Below are 16,243 nucleotides of genomic sequence, written 5' to 3'. Positions count from 1 at the left end.
TTACTAAAAGGCAGTTCAAACAACCTATTTTATATGTGTATTATCATGATAAAAATTGTATATGTATGAATGAGAATGTGTTAGAATCAGCTCTTATAATTTTATTTGTTTTGGATGTTTGTCTTTTATTTTAAATTAGCTGATTTCAGATATATAACTGTAACTATGTGATAGCAGTAATGCTGCTTTATTGTTTGAATTTAATTTTAAACTTAATGTTTGCTTGAGTGGTATCTCAGTTTATTCATTGTGAAAGAATTTGGTTTACTCTCAAACGGAATAATGCATGTGAAGGTGAAGGAGAATTACAGTAGGACCGCAAGTTCCCAGTGTTTTTAATTAATAGGAGTATGTGGAACTTAAGAGAATTGGAGACTTTGTTCTGCATCAACAAAGAATGGAAGGGACGGGCCTGATGATGGCTGGCTGCGAGTGCTTCCTTTATCATGGTTTGTGTGTAGTTTTTGTTTTCTAAAAATAATGAAAATTTAGCTACAAGTTATTCAAGATCTGATATATGAGTTTATACAATTTATTAACAATTCTAACTCCATTTCATAATTTGTTGGTGTTAACGATGGTATTGAGGTATTGTTGTGGTCAAATCATTGAGGAAGTTCTTGGAAGTAGAAAGGTATTCTTTTCTACCCTAATATATTTTCTGCTACAATTTAGATAAGAAAATTTAATTGTTTTAATCACGTTGTTGCGAGCACAGTTATAGAAGCTCAAATTACATTTTAAACAGGATTAGTCTATGCGATTAGTGTAATTGTATGCTTGATGGACCCCATGTATGTCTTGGCTAATGTGACTCCAATTGGCTCATTGCCTCTTTCTCTCTTAAAATGAGATTTTACCTTAATTGTAATCAACAGGGGTTTAACCAACAACAAATGAACAAGCGTTCTTGAACTGTATTTCATATTAATTAATTGTCATTAATTAGTAATTATTTAAATTTTATTTTTAAAAAAATATAAATGATTATTAACTGTAGTTATTTAAAATTGATTGGTTAAAAGTTATTTACTTATATTTTTTCTTAATTTAATAATAAATTTTCCGTCACTGATTTGCTTTTATTGGTAATTTGTTACAGCAATGCCATCCCCTATAATCATGCTTTTGTTTGAAATTTTTTTTATTTAAATTCAATTTATATCAATGGTTTTCTGTCATATTACGTGCCAGAATTTGATGAAGAAGAGATGTGTGAGGAAGCAAGTGATTCTGAACTGAACTTGAATTGTGAAATGGAAATGCCACTAGAGGCTTCCCTTGAATAAAATATGAAATTTCTTATGTCAAATGCTTTCCGGCATCCTACCCTTCGGACATTAAACCTTTTCTTTCTCTTGAAATTCGGGTATGGCTCAGGATCAGGATCCTCCAAAACCTTCAGTTTGTTGGTGCTATTGGCTTCCTCGCAACCAACATAGAGAACTTCTATTCTGATTTTGATCATATGTTTGCTTGCCCGGACAAGGAGCAAAAGAAAGGTTGGAAGGGCCTTTATACAGAAATACAGAATGGACACATCCTTTGTACGTGACTACGTGTATATCATCATATGGCACTTTGCCTGTTTGCCGTTGCCATTCAGCTATTTTAGAACTACTGTACAGAATAAAAAAATATTTAGAGAGTTTGGATTGATTTTTGAAAAAAGTATTTATTTTTTTATTTAAAAAAAAATAATAGACAAAAACTATTTTATATTTAGATAGATTTTTTAAAAAAGACCTTTAAGTATTAAAAATATCTTTTATTTCTATATTTTTTAAAACAAAATATTGTTAGCTTTTAGAAAAAATAAATAATTTATTTTTTTTAAAAGATATATCTAAATAATTTTAAAATTAAATAAAAATACTTTATTTTAAAAAAAATACTTTTTCTTATTCAAAAAAATCAATCCAAACTAACACTTAGTTTCTCAACATGTAAAATTGTAAATCTCTTACTTCAGTTGTAGAATCATCCTACTTTTACTATTTGTAAGAACAATACTATTGAACTAGAGAATTGGACAATTTGTATTTTATAAAAGAAATTACCGAGAGAGACATGGGTTTGAATTAAGTAATAATAAAAAACATAAAGCAACATCATTTCATGTTAATACAACTCTTTGGCACTGACCAGACATATATACATATTTTATAAACAGCTGTTTGAAGAAAAATCCAACTCATGTGAACCAGAGACAATGTCACCATAATTTTAGATGATGATGCTCTTCGAGCATCTATATCTAAGAAATACATAAGAAATTAACCTGTAGATTAAGATAAAGCACAATATCATTCCAAGATTCTTCCATCTACTATTTTCCCCACCATACCCTTTTTCTTTAAGCACGTCTTCTCCCTTTACCAAACATGCCCCAAACATGTATTCCAAGCATTTCTTTGAGTTGGAGAACTCATTTATTAGAAAGCCTTCAAAAGGATACTTGTATAGAGACACATAATGCATGAAAATCCAGTACTTAGGAATCTCATTTTTTGATATGAAGTAACCAGAGAACAAAAAGAATGAACCAATGACACCAGAAATCACTGCATTCCCAACAATGAAGTTTGGCACCAGAGCACTGAAACACACCACCACGGAATTCGCCGTGTAAAGAATTAGCCAAATTATCAACAAGAAGTTCAAGAATGCTGCGAAGTTCTTGTTTAGGCCAACGAGCCAATATAAGGGCATTGTGAATAAAATGGCAAGAATGAGTAGAAATGGCAAGAAAACTAAGGCATTGGCAATAGCATAGGATGATATTCTATAGCTTCCACTAGAGGTTTCCCTCATTAGAATCTCCCTTTCTTGCAGAAAAATTGGTAGAGCTTCTGTGGTGCATGATAACAAAAATGTTAGTATGAAAGCAAATAGACCAACCCTTTCTTGTGCTCCTTCTAGACCATCCTTGAGATGACAAAAGACAGAGCCTAAAACCAGCCCAGAAATCAGCATCTGAACTGTCCTACAAGCGAAGAGCTCCTTCGTGCGAAGAATGATTTTGGCAAACCTATGAGTGAGAATAATAGTTTCTCTCAATCTAGAATTAGCAAACTCACAAGTGAAATCCATTTCCTCATTGATCATTCCAACATCAGTTACCTTGGATTGTTGAAAGAGCTGCTGCAGAGTAAACCTACCACTTCTACTCTCGCCTCGATCATTGCCTTTCTTCCGTGGTGCAGTTCCTCGCAATCTTTGTGGCACTTGCTGCTGATCTTCTTCACATTTTTGTTGCTGCTGAATGGTATCAATGGACTCAATGGCGAATTCAACTACGTTAACATGAAGAGGAAGCTCTAAACCCATTAACCTTAGATTCACAACTAGCAAATCCACAGTGCCATGGTGCAACACAGAACCATTGGCTAACAACAATATTGAATTGAACATTTTCACTATTCTGAACCCAGGTTGATGGATACTGAAGATTATAGTTCGTCCCCTCGATTCGGACATGACTTTTAGCATACCAATTATCTGCATTGCACTAGTACTGTCGAGGCCCGAAGTTGGTTCATCCAGAATCAGCACTTTTGGATCATGTACTACTTCTATGGCAATTGAAACGCGGCGCTTCTCGCCACCAGATATTCCACGAACCTTTTCATCTCCGACTCTAGTCCTAGCAACATGGCCAAGACCAAGTTCCTGAATCAGTGACTTTACTCTGGAGCATAGTTGTTGCTTAGGAAGATTCAGCCTTAACTTTGCACTAAACATCAATGTTTCTTCAACCGTAAGTAATGGAAATAAGATATCTTTTTGTGTTACATACCCCGAAATCTTCCTGATCTGTGCTTTATCTACAGGTTTCTTGTTCACCAAGATAGACCCTTTTGTCGGACAAACTTTGCCGGCAAGAATCTCAAGGAGGGATGATTTTCCAGCCCCACTTGGACCAACAACTGCCAGAACTTCCGACGGCTTCGCCACGCAGTTCACATCCCAGAGAATGTGCCTAACTCTGCTGCAGAATGATCTGTGTTCATTAGTTCTTGCTTCCTCTGCTGGTTCTGGTGCCTCACCATGTTCTTCATTATTCAGTTGTGGAGGTTTTCTGAAGATCTTGAAAGTTTGCTCTGTTGTGCCTGTGCAAATCTTGTAGTTGATGCCTATTGCTTCAACCTCACACCCTTGCTTCTTCATAACACTTTGTTTTCCAAAATCTTTCTTTGTTTTTCTTCAGTTCTCTTATTTATTTACAAATCAATTTCAAATGTTATTGTTTATTTCTTCCTCTTTTTTAAATTCAGGGCTTTGGCCTCTACTGACTCTGAAACATTGAGTGCTTCAATCTTGATTCTTGTATTGAATGAGTAAATAGTTCACATGCACTTGTACATGGCATAACTCTGCCAAATTGTTAGGTGACATGGACAATACAAGATTCTGCTTTTGACCAATTATATCAACTACTCATAAGAATAATCCTACTAGAATTATTCAATCCCTTTAATATTCGAACCTTGAGCCTTTCTCTTACAATAACAACCATTTAGATAGAATAATTTAGTTTACATGTGTGTGTAAGATAGAGTGAGAAATTCAGTGGGCTATGCAGTAAGTAGAAAAACAATTGGAGGATGCCAACTGTAAATGGTTTTGGTCTTCTTATAACACTTAACAGTAAACCCTTCAAACCTCTTTTAGACATACAGTATTATTTATGAATTATGATATCTGCATATCTTTTCTTTTGGCATTGCTTTAACGTCATTTTAGATTTTGTTCATAAACAAGATTTGCTGACTAAATTAGTTATTTTAACACTAAGAGATTGGCTTTAGTAAATTATTTTAACTTGCTCCAGGGACTGTGATTACAGAAGGCACCAGAAAAGAAGAGTTGAGAAATTGGAAATAACAAAGTAATGGTGCAAACTGTAAACTATGCATCTATAATTCTATATATAATTTTCGGAAACAGTACTCAAGAGAGAACCTTTTTTTAAGGTCAATTAGAGTCACATTCTGACTTGCTTAGGGGTCTTCCTGTACGCAACTCATTATTAAATCAAATAATAATACTATATAATAATAGCATTTATGATTCTTTGTTGTGGATTAATTAAGAAGAAAGCATTAATAACCTAAAGAGGAGTTTTCTTAAGTTTTTTTCTCTTTTATTCTGATCTTTTTTTAATAACTTAGCTTTGCCCGTGAACCTTCAATTATTCATCAGTCATCACCAACTCGGATCCACCCCACTGAGAAAATAGAAATTCAGCATCCAAAGACCAGCTACATCGATTAATTAATTAATTTTAACCGGCTTGTCCTTAGCTACCTACACGTTATATATATATATATACATATATTTATTGTGAGCATAAACTGGTATCTGTTTTCTCTGTGATGAGTACGGATCGGAATTGATGATTTTTGGGGCATTCAATTTCTCTTAAAAATGTTAAGCATCAGAGTTAATAAGGATAAAATAAAGTAATTAAAATTTTTGAATGAAAAATAAATAGAATTGAACAAGAATTTAAATAATAGTAAAAATAATATGATAAAGTGGTGAAATTACAATCTCTCACAATACATAAAAAAACCTATAATATTTTCTTATATATTATAAAAATTCATGCAAAGAAATTACACAAAAAAAAACCTTATTACTACTTTTCTCTTTAAGTTTCACTTATTAATTCTATCTAAAACATGACATACATTAACAAATACTTTAACTCCTATATATAATAATTTTGGGGAAGTGCATTTGATTTACAAATTATGCACAAATTGTATATTATGAACCACTTGCACAAATTACACAAGTGTGTACTTAAGTTTTCTTTCACATTCATCTTTATTAAATTATATGACAAATTGATACATATCAATTTAATCTTATCATCATATAACAACTCATTCTTTGACTAACTCAAAAATTGTAACTAAACTATCTTATTTTCAAGTTGTAATTTTTTTTACTAAAACTTTGACTATGTAAGTTGGACAACTTGCCAAGTAGTTTCATGAGTTTTTCAATTTGATAAAAAGACATATTTTATTCTAGATCAAGCTTGAATTCTATAATGCTCTTTAATTTTGTACAAATTTCAACTAATTCCACTTGTAACTTCTAGCCATTTTTGTTGACTTCAAATAAAAGGAAGAATTTTACTTCTTATTTTCACAATCTCTCACTCAAAATTATTCTTTTTGTGTATTCATACTGCTCATATTTTTAATAGGCCAAGAGAAGATCTGCACCAACTAAATTTATCTGTATTGATTGGTTTTGTTATGATATCTGTAAGATTGTTGTTGGTGTGAATTTTCTGCATATCCACTTTTTCTTCCTCTACTACTTCACAAACAAAATGATATTAAATGCCTATGTGCTTCGTTCTTGAGTGAAAGCCTGTATTCCTTATTATATGCAAGACATTTTGACTGTCATAAAATATTGGAATCATATCCTGATTGTGTTCGAATTCTTCCATTAACCTTTGCAATCAAATTGCTTCCTTACAAGATTGCGTAGCTACCATATATTCAGCTTCTGTAGTTGATAATGCTACTACTACTTATAATTTTGATAACTAGCTTACTGCATCTCCTACAAATATAAATACATAGCATGTAATGGACTTTCTTTTGTCAAGGTCTTCTGCGAAATCAGAGTCAACATAACCTTTAATAGTAAATTCAGGTCCTCCAAAATATAAAGCAACATCAGAGGATCCTTTGATACATTCAAGGATCCTTTTTACAACACTATAGTGCTTTTTTTCTGGATTCGCCATGAACCTATTGACCATCGCAATAGATTGAGCGATATCTAATCTTGTCTAAATTATGCCATACATAAGGCTTCCCACTGCAGATGCATACGGTACTCAAGACATTTCTATCTTTTTTGCTTCACTCCTAGGACATATCTCAGAAGATAATTTAAAATTGACAAGAAGTAGTATAGATATTGGCTTACACTCTTGCATGTTGAGGCGCCGCAAGACCTTCCTCAAATAATTTTCTTGGGATAGCCAAATCTTTCTATCTTTCTGTCTCGGCAAATATGCATCTCCAAAATCTTGTTTGCTGGTCTCAAATCCTTCATATCGAACTCTCTAGCCAACTGAGTCTTTAATTCCTGGACATGATCTTTGTTGGGGCCTATCACCAACATGTCATTCACGTACAATAGTAGAATGATGAAATCACCATTACTAGACCTCTTGTAATAACTACAATGGTCTGACTGAAGTCTGTTGTAATCAAGACAAATAATGAAGGAATCAAATCTCTTATACCAACATCTCGGTGCCTACTCTAAGCTGTACAGAGATTTGGTTAACCTGCAAACCAAGTTTTCTTTTTTTGATTCATCAAACCCTTTTAGTTGGAGCATATATATTTCTTCTTTAAATTCACTATGAAAAAAAAAAAAACAGTCTTTACATCTAGTTGCTCTAGATGTAAATCTTACATAGCACATATAGCAAAAAGTACTTTTATTGTAGAAATTATAACTACTGGAAAAAATATTTCAATAAAATCAATACCTTCTTTCTGAGCAAATTCCCTCACAACCAGTCTTACACGATAACATTCTATCTGGTCATGAGTGTCACACTTAATTTTGTAGACCTATTTGTTACCAATGGCTTTCTTTTTGTCCGAGAGTGGCACAAGCTCCCACGTCTTGTTTCTACATAGTGCTTCCATTTCTTCATGTATGGCTATCATCCATAAAGAAGAATCTAGACTTTTAACGTCATCTTGAAAGGTTGATGGTTCTCCATCTTCAGTAACAAAATAATATGCATCATGACAAGTCATGACATAGTCAACATGCTAAGATAGTTTTCTCAGTTCACATGTTGTTCTGTGAACTTCAGCTGGTCCTTGTATAACTTGCTCAGATTCTGCTTTAGAAGAGTCGTTTTTTCAGATTTGTCATCCATGTATATTGTGGTAGTTTCTTCAATGCTACTATTAGTTTTTTTGCTTTCTTTGCAACTTATTTTTAGCAAATATAATATCTCTATTGACAATAACTTTGTGGGCAGTGGAGTCCCACAAACGATACTCCTTTACATTATCAGCATAGTCCAAGAAGATACACTTTCTTGATTTAAGAGCAAGCTTTGTTCTTTCTTAAAAATTGTACATCACATAAATAAGCCATCCAAACATATGGAGAGAAAAATAATCTGACGGCTTACCTTGCCACATCTTCATTGGAATTTTCAATCCAATTAGGAAAGAGGAGAAGCATTGCCTGAAGAAGTGGACAATAAAGAGGTGATGCCTTTATAGAGGAGGGTAGTTCATGCAAGAATTGAGAGAGACGATTGAAGGAGAAGACCCTCTAATAATATAATAAAGAGCCCTTACCTTGTATATTTCCATAGGTGAATCAAGTACAACAAGTAAGGTCAGGCATAATTAGACTCACGAGCCAGGTGGCGGGAGAAAGCATTTTTAGAAAAGAGACCCAGGCTGGCCTTTTATTCCCGATTCGTTAAACAGGAGATCAATTAACTAAGCGGGCAGGTAAAAGGAATAACGAGCAATCTTCACCACATCGAGTATAATGGGAGTCGAACCCACGTTATTATTGATGGCGATTTGTTTATCATGTAGCAGGCTGTTTTGACTGTTCTGCCCAGAAAGACTTGGCTAATCATGTAGTCTGCAACATAACTCGAGTTCTTTTTAGAAGAGTTCTGTTTATCCATTCTTCGACACCATTTTATTGAGGTGTATATGCAACTGTAAATTGCCTTTGAATATCTTCGTCCTTGTAAAATGCAATTGAAATTGCCATTTGTATATTATTGTCCATTGTCTGTCTTCAAGCACTTTATTTTCTTCCCAATTTCAAGCTCTATTCGTATTTTAAACTCTTTGAATATTAGAAACACTTCTAACTTCTTCTTGATGGAAAATACCCACACTCTTCATGAGTAATCATCTATAAAGAAAACAAAATATTTTGCTCCTCTTAGTGATAATTCTGGTGATTCTCACACATCAAAATAAATCAAGTCTAGTATGTGCTTGCTTTTAGTAGTTGATCTTTCAAACTTTAATCTATGTTGTTTGCTTGTCACACAGTATTCACAGAAAGTTAGATTCACCGCATTGAACTCTGGAAGGAGATTACATTATGTAAGAACCTATAGACCACGTTCTAACAAGTGGCCTAACCTGTGATGCCACAACATCGTTGTGTCTTTTTGGTCTGCAGATGCAATTGATGCCTCTGCGTCTCGAATTGTATCTCCATAAAACAAGTATAGATTAGTTGTTAGCCATTTTGCCTTCATGATCACACGAGCACCATTAGTCACCTTCAACGATCCACTTTTAATATTAATCTTGTACCCTTGAGAATTCAATAACCTAACGGATAAAAATTTTTTTTCTCAAGCCATTCACATGTCTTACACCTTGAACTGTATGAATAGAACCATCAAATATCTTAATTTTGATGGTACCAATTTTCACAATTTTTAAGGCATGATCATCTCTCATGAGTACAGATTCTTTTAAAATAGATTCATAGTGCTAAACCACTCATGATGTGGAGTGCTGCACAATCCAATAGCTAGACATCAGCTAATAGTTTATTGTCTTCATGACCACTTGCAGCTTCGATGCATAAGATATCTCTATCATCAGAGGTATTTGCAATACAACCATGTGAGTTGGTTGCTTCAGCAGATTTCTCTATGTTCTTCTTGTTGGACCAGTAATCTTTCTTCAAGTATTTTTTCTTTTTCTATGTTTTTTTTTGTTGGACAATAATCTTTCTTCAAGTGTTACGTCTTGCCACAATTGTAACAAGTAAGGTTCTTCTTTCGAGACTTTGATCTACCATAATTTTGACTCCTACTAGAGCTACGTTCCATTGATCTGCCTCTTATCACCGACAAAACTTCTACTTGCTTTGCACTTTTTATTCGATCATCTTTATTTTTGCACCTACTTTCTTTTTCAAGAATAGCGGCAGCAATATCATCTAATCGAAGTTGATCAGCAACATTATTATTTGTGATGTTAATGATGAATTGATTGTACAAATCTGGTAAATTCTGGAGAAGAAGTTTAGTATGTTCATTTTCTACAATATAACACTCTATGGATATTAGTTGTGAAAATACAGTATTAAGATTGTCAATGTAATCCGTCACTGATGTGGATTCACTTATACAAAGAGTATAAAGCCTTCTTTTCATGAAGATCCTATTGTGAAGCGACTTTGTCTCGTACAACTTAGTGAGTGCCTCCTAAATCTCCTTTGCTGTCTATTTCTCCAAGATGCTTGATAATACAGAATCTGCCATAGCCAAGTATAAATTGGCAATGGTGTTTAATGAATTCACATTTCATGGTATTTATTTATTTTAATTGAGTGGATTTTATTGACTTTTCTCACATTTATTCATTGAAATAACATAGTTTCATGATTTCTTCCTAAATTATACTTGAAAGTAAAAACATGCTTTTTAGGTGTGAAAATTACTAAATTTTATTCACTTTAATCCCATTCGATGCCTTGATGTGTTTGATGAGTGATTGCAGGTTTAGAAGGCAATGATTGGATTGAAAGAATGAATTAAAAGCATGTAAAAGTGAAGAATTCATGAAGAAATAAAGTTTGAAAATCTGCCCAATTCCGCGTACACGTGACCAGAGATTTCATCAAGCGACGTGTATGCGTGCCTCACGCTTATGCGTGACTAGAGATTTTGTCAAGCGACGTGTGCGCGTACTCAGCACGTGACTTCATTTAATGCAATACGCTAGGGATGAATTCTGGGCTTCCAAAACCCAATCCAACTCATTTCTGAAGCTATTTCAAGCCTAACTCAAGAGAAAACAAGGGAGGAGCAATTAGGGTAGTTTAGTATCATGCTTTAGGTTATTTTTTTAGAGAGAGAAGCTCCCTCTTCTTTTTAGAAATTAGGGTTATTAGTTTAATTTCTCTTTAATTTCTCTCTTTAATTCTTGTTTTAGTGTAGTTTCATTTACTTTTCCTTGTTTAATTGCCTTAATTTTCTTAGTTCTTCTTGTTATTTTCTCTTTTATGTCACTTTTTAGTTTATGAACACTCTTGTTAATTTTAATTTTTTTAATACAATTTTGATTTTTTACGTTTATTTGATGTTTATTTGAGTTGTTATTATCATTTTATTGCAATTGGTAGTTATAGATTTTATTATTATTGCAATTTAATATGCTTTTCTTTTTATACATATCAAGTGTTTGATAAAATACTTGGGTTAGTTTTAGTGTAATTTTTCACACTCATGACTTGAAATTGAGGACCTAGGTGACCTTGAGTCATTGATGTCCATTCTTGATTGATAGATTTGGATTGTTAGTTGATTTGGTTTTCATTAACACTAGTCTTTCACTAAATTAATTAGTAAGTTGGCAAGGAATTGTGGATTGAGATCAATTATGCCTATTTGACTTATCTTCGATGTTAAGGTTGACTAAGTAGAATTATCTCTTCATAATCATCTATGTTTGTGGTCAATGGCTAGAATATTGGTTTGTTTTGTGACAACCTATATTTTAAACTTTGATTGTGAGGATCAATTGCCGGTTTGGACTATGCTATCAACGAAAAAGTTCTTTCATATATTGAGAAATTCTAAACCGGCATGAATCCTTGCATCAGTGTTCTTGTCCATCTCTTTTCATTTATCATTAGGAGTGCCAGTTACCTTCTATTGCTTCTAAGAAATTCTTCTTTCTCAAATTGCTTCTAAACAATTCTCCTTTCTCAAAATTGCCTTGATCTTTAATTTTCAAAGAAAACAATTATTCTCATTAAATTTCTTAATCTTAAATTTTGTTGCAATGGTTCTAATACCAACTTACTCTTTTGTAGTAGAAAATTAAGAATCCAAAACTCTGATACCATTGTTAGGTACTAGAGTTAATAGGGACAAAATAACGCAACTAAAATTTGCGGACGAGATAATAGATGGAACTGAAGAAGAATTTAGATAATAATAAAAATAATATGACAAAGTGATAAAATTACAATCTCTCACAATATAGAGAAGTCTATAATACTCTCTTACATATTATAGAAATTCATTTAAAGGGATTACACATATGAGAAGCCTTATTACTTTTCTCTCTAAGTTTCACTCATTAATTCTATGCAAAACATGACATACATTAACAAATACTTTAATCCCCTGTATATAGTAATTTTGTGGAGGTGCATTTGCTTTATAAGTTGTGCACAAATTGCACAAGTGTGTGTACTAAAATTTTTTTTTAACATTCATCTTTATCAAGATGTATGACAAGTTGATAGTGATCAACTTAATCTTATCATCATGTAACGACTCATTCTTTAATTAATTCAAAGATTACAACTAAACTAATTTATCTTTAAATTATAACTTTTTACTAAAACTTTAACTATGTAAGTTGGACAACTTACCAAGTAATTTTATAAATTTTTTAACTTAATAAAAACATACATGATTTTAGATCAAATTTAAGTTCTATAATATTCTTTAACTTTTTACAAACTTTAACTTGCTTCATTTGTAACATCTAATTACTTTTATTGACTTCAAATTAAAAAAAATTTACTTTTTCTTTTTTTTTTTAAAAGTATGAAATTTTATGTAGGACTTTAATAAATGTGTTGTATTAAAAAAGCATTTGTTTCTTATAATGTAATAACTAATCTTGGTATTTAACGTAAAACAATATATATATATATATATATAATTTTAACTCTTTATTTTACACCAATACTACAATCATCTAAAATACTACATGTTCTTAATAATAATTAGGAAGTCAATTTTTTCGGTTAATATTAGTTAAAAAATTTTTAATTATTTTATTTATTTTAAATTTTAAATCATAAATTTCTAATTTTAAATTCTAAATTTTTTATAAAATAAAAATTTTTAAAATTATAAAAATTAATTATCTATACTTTCTCATTTATTATTCTTTAATGCATGATTCTATTAGTGCAGTAACATTAGCATTAAGTAATTAACAACATTAACAGAAGACTATTTACTGAATAAAAATTAAAAGGCATCGATCTTCTTTTAACTTTTTTTATTAGGTAAGATGAAGTCATTTTGTAGTAAATAAGTAATTGTATTGTTAGTTTAGTTAGAGTAAATTAGTTACTGTAATAAAAAAGAAAAAATACGCTAGAGTACATTTTTCAAAAGATTAGTTAGAACTAAGTACTATTTATATTTAATATGTAAATAAATTCTATAAAGAGAATTTACTAGAAAATAAAATATAGTGATTAAAAGTCCATTTTTCTCAGTCATGGTTCTTCACAATAGTGTTCTTTATAAAGCTCTTCTTCTCTAACTCTTTGAAACTCACCAAATTAAACATGATGCGATGAGCATGGACAGAGAATTAGGTTAGAATCAAGTTTCAAGAGAGGAACGAAGATCGAATCCTTTTTCTTGAAAAATCAAAGCGATTTCTACAATTTTCTGCGATTCTTCTTTTTCTTCCCTCAATCATTCTTTCTTCTCGTCTCTTCTTGCCTTCTCTCTTGGATTCACACGAAGAGCTTGATGAGAGTTTGATTGTTTCACGAATCTCGTAAATTGGGTGGAAACAAAGACTCCGATTAACAAATTCAGAGAGAAAGATCTAGATCTACACCATTTCAAAGATCCATTGATATAAGTAATGTCATGACTTCTGAAGGAAATATGTTATCCTCTGTTGACATTCAAACACTTGCACAACTAATGAATCATTTAAACTTGCTACAACAATCGAATTCAACAAATCCAGTGTTGGATCCAACAAATTCATATTTTCTTCACCCTGGAGAGAGTCCAGGTTCATCCTTGATTTCAATGGGCTCTTGGAGCTTACAATTACCAGGCATAGGAAAGACCAATATGTAGAATATTGAGGTCCAAGAACAAAGAGAAATCTGTTGACGAAACCATCAGAAGACCAGCTGAGGATGATACACTCCTTGAAGCTTGGGAGCAATGCAATAATTGTGTGGTATCTTAGATCAACCAGTCCTTGAGCCCAGATATTGCTCAGAGTGTTGTATGGATTGATTCAGCAGAAGAGCTCTAGAATAAATTGAAGTATAGGTATGGTAAAGGAGATGTATATATATAGAATAGCTGAACTTGAGGAAGAACTGTTTGCTATTAAGCAAGGAGAGTTGTTTATTACGGGTTACTACACGATGCTGAAAGCAATTTGGAAAAAGTTAGACAATCTCAGGCCGATACCAACATGTTCGAGGTGTATAGGGAGCTGCAATTGTGAGTTCAGCATTATAAGGGCATATAAAGAAGAGTCAAATGTAGTGAGGTTACTAAGGGGCCTGAATGAACAATTTTCAACAATAAGGTCTCAAATAATATTGATGACGCCTTTACCTAAGGTGAATATGGTGTTTTCTTCTCTACTTCAACAAGAAAGGCAAATACACATGAATGATATTATAGATGGAAAAACTCTACTATTTAGCTCCAAGAATGATAGAATTGAGAACCTAAGCACTGCTCCTAGAGGAAGAGACAGAAATAGAAGAGGAATAGGAGCTTTTGGGAGAAATAGAAGAGGAACTAAACAGTGTTCATACTGTGGTAAGAGCGATCATATGGCTGATACATGCTACAAAAAATATGGATATCATCCACGTTATAAGAGCAATGGTTCATCAATCAATAATGTTGTTGTAGAGGAGGCAGATGCAGAGAACAGTCACCCAAACCAAAAGAAACATGATGCTAAACCAGGTTTCAATTTGAGCTCAGAGCAAAAAGAAGCATTACTGGCTTTCTTGACACAGCAAGATTCACAATCAAAGCATAACTTAAACTAGATAACTTCCACCACACTCCCATCAAACCAAAGTATCTCGTATATCATGTCATTATCAGTCTTTAATCATAATTCATGAGTCATAGATTTTGGAGCTACAAACTAAGTTGCATATTCTAAAAATTCCTTCAAAAGCCTTTATCACATAAGAACAATTCTTATTAACATGCCTGCTGGCACAACCACAATAGCAAACTCAATTGGCACTGTACTGTTTTTAGAACAATTTCATTTGCTGTATGTATTTTACATTCCAACTTTCAAGTTCAATCTGATTTCTGTATTAAAGCTCACTGCTGATTGGTGCACGAAATTATGATTCATTCTTTTCTAACTCGAAACAATTCCCGGTAATGGCTCCAAAAACTTGGTGCTCAATATCACGGTGTCTAAAATTCAATTCACAACTCCGCACAACTAACCAGCAAGTGCACTGGGTCGTCCAAGTAATACCTTACGTGAGTAAGGGTCGATCCCACGGAGATTGTTGGTATGAAGCAGCTATGGTCACCTTGCAAATCTCAGTCAGGCGGATTCAAATGTATTTGGATTAGATATTTAAAAGATAAATAAAAAAGGATAGAAATACTTATGTAAATTAATGGTGGGAATTTCAGATAAGCGTATGGAGATACTGTGCCCTTTCTTTTTCTACTTTTCTACTTCTTCCTTCAATCCTTCTTACTCCTTTCCATGGCAAGCTGTATGTAGGGCATCACCGTTGTCAATGGCTACATCCCATCCTCTCAGTGAAAAAGGTCCAAATGCTCTGTCACAGCACGGCTAATCATCTGTCGGTTCTCAATCAGGTTGGAATAGAATCCCTTGATTCTTTTGCGTCTGTCACTAACGCCCAGCCTTCAGGAGTTTGAAGCTCGTCACAGTCATTCAATCCCGGAATCCTACTCGGAATACCACAGACAAGGTTTGGACTTTCCGGATTCTCATGAATGCCGCCATCTATCTAGCTTATACCACGAAGATTCTGTTGGGGAATCTAAGAGATATGCGCCCGGCCTAAGGTAGAACGGAAGTGGTTGTCAGTCACGCGCGTTCATAGGTGAGAATGATGATGAGTGTCACGGATCATCACATTCATCAAGTTGGAGTGCAACGAATATCTTAGAACAGAAATAAAAGAGAATTGAATAGAAAGTAATAGTAATTGTATTGAAACTTGAGGTACAGCAGAGCTCCACACCCTTAATCTATGGTGTGTAGAAACTCCACCATTGAAAATACATAAGTGAAAGGTTCAGGCATGGCCGAATAGCCAGCCCCCATATCTTAGGACTAGGCGTCCAGAGATCTCTAATACACTAGTAAAAAGTTCTATTTATAATAAACTAGCTACTAGGGTTTACAGAAGTAAGTAATTGATG

General features: G+C 33.0%; 2 protein-coding genes across 2 annotated transcripts; one reads left to right on the top strand and one right to left on the bottom strand.

Annotated features, from left to right (window-relative positions):
* Positions 1 to 2,069: 2,069 nt before the first annotated feature.
* Positions 2,070 to 4,427, bottom strand: LOC130956332 (ABC transporter G family member 5-like). The gene has a single exon (XM_057883369.1). The coding sequence runs from the start codon at positions 4,168 to 4,170 to the stop codon at positions 2,227 to 2,229; it is 1,944 nt and encodes a 647-aa protein (XP_057739352.1). The 5' UTR covers positions 4,171 to 4,427; the 3' UTR covers positions 2,070 to 2,226.
* A 9,694-nt stretch (positions 4,428 to 14,121) lies between these two features.
* On the top strand, positions 14,122 to 14,862 carry LOC130957441 (uncharacterized). Its single transcript, XM_057884299.1, has one exon. The coding sequence runs from the start codon at positions 14,122 to 14,124 to the stop codon at positions 14,860 to 14,862; it is 741 nt and encodes a 246-aa protein (XP_057740282.1).
* The last annotated feature ends 1,381 nt before the right edge of the window (positions 14,863 to 16,243 follow it).

This window comes from Arachis stenosperma, chromosome 10, assembly GCF_014773155.1.
Source record: "Arachis stenosperma cultivar V10309 chromosome 10, arast.V10309.gnm1.PFL2, whole genome shotgun sequence".
In the NCBI taxonomy this organism is placed as follows: domain Eukaryota; kingdom Viridiplantae; phylum Streptophyta; class Magnoliopsida; order Fabales; family Fabaceae; genus Arachis; species Arachis stenosperma.
Note: the sequence above shows the minus strand (reverse complement) of the source record. Positions and strands in the feature narration are given on the sequence as shown.

What these genes read in the sequence shown, in the direction of transcription:
- LOC130956332 (XM_057883369.1), bottom strand. Translation starts at nt 4,170, where the DNA reads ATGAAGAAGCAAGGGTGTGAGGTTGAAGCAATAGGCATCAACTACAAG.
- LOC130957441 (XM_057884299.1), top strand. Translation starts at nt 14,122, where the DNA reads ATGGTAAAGGAGATGTATATATATAGAATAGCTGAACTTGAGGAAGAA.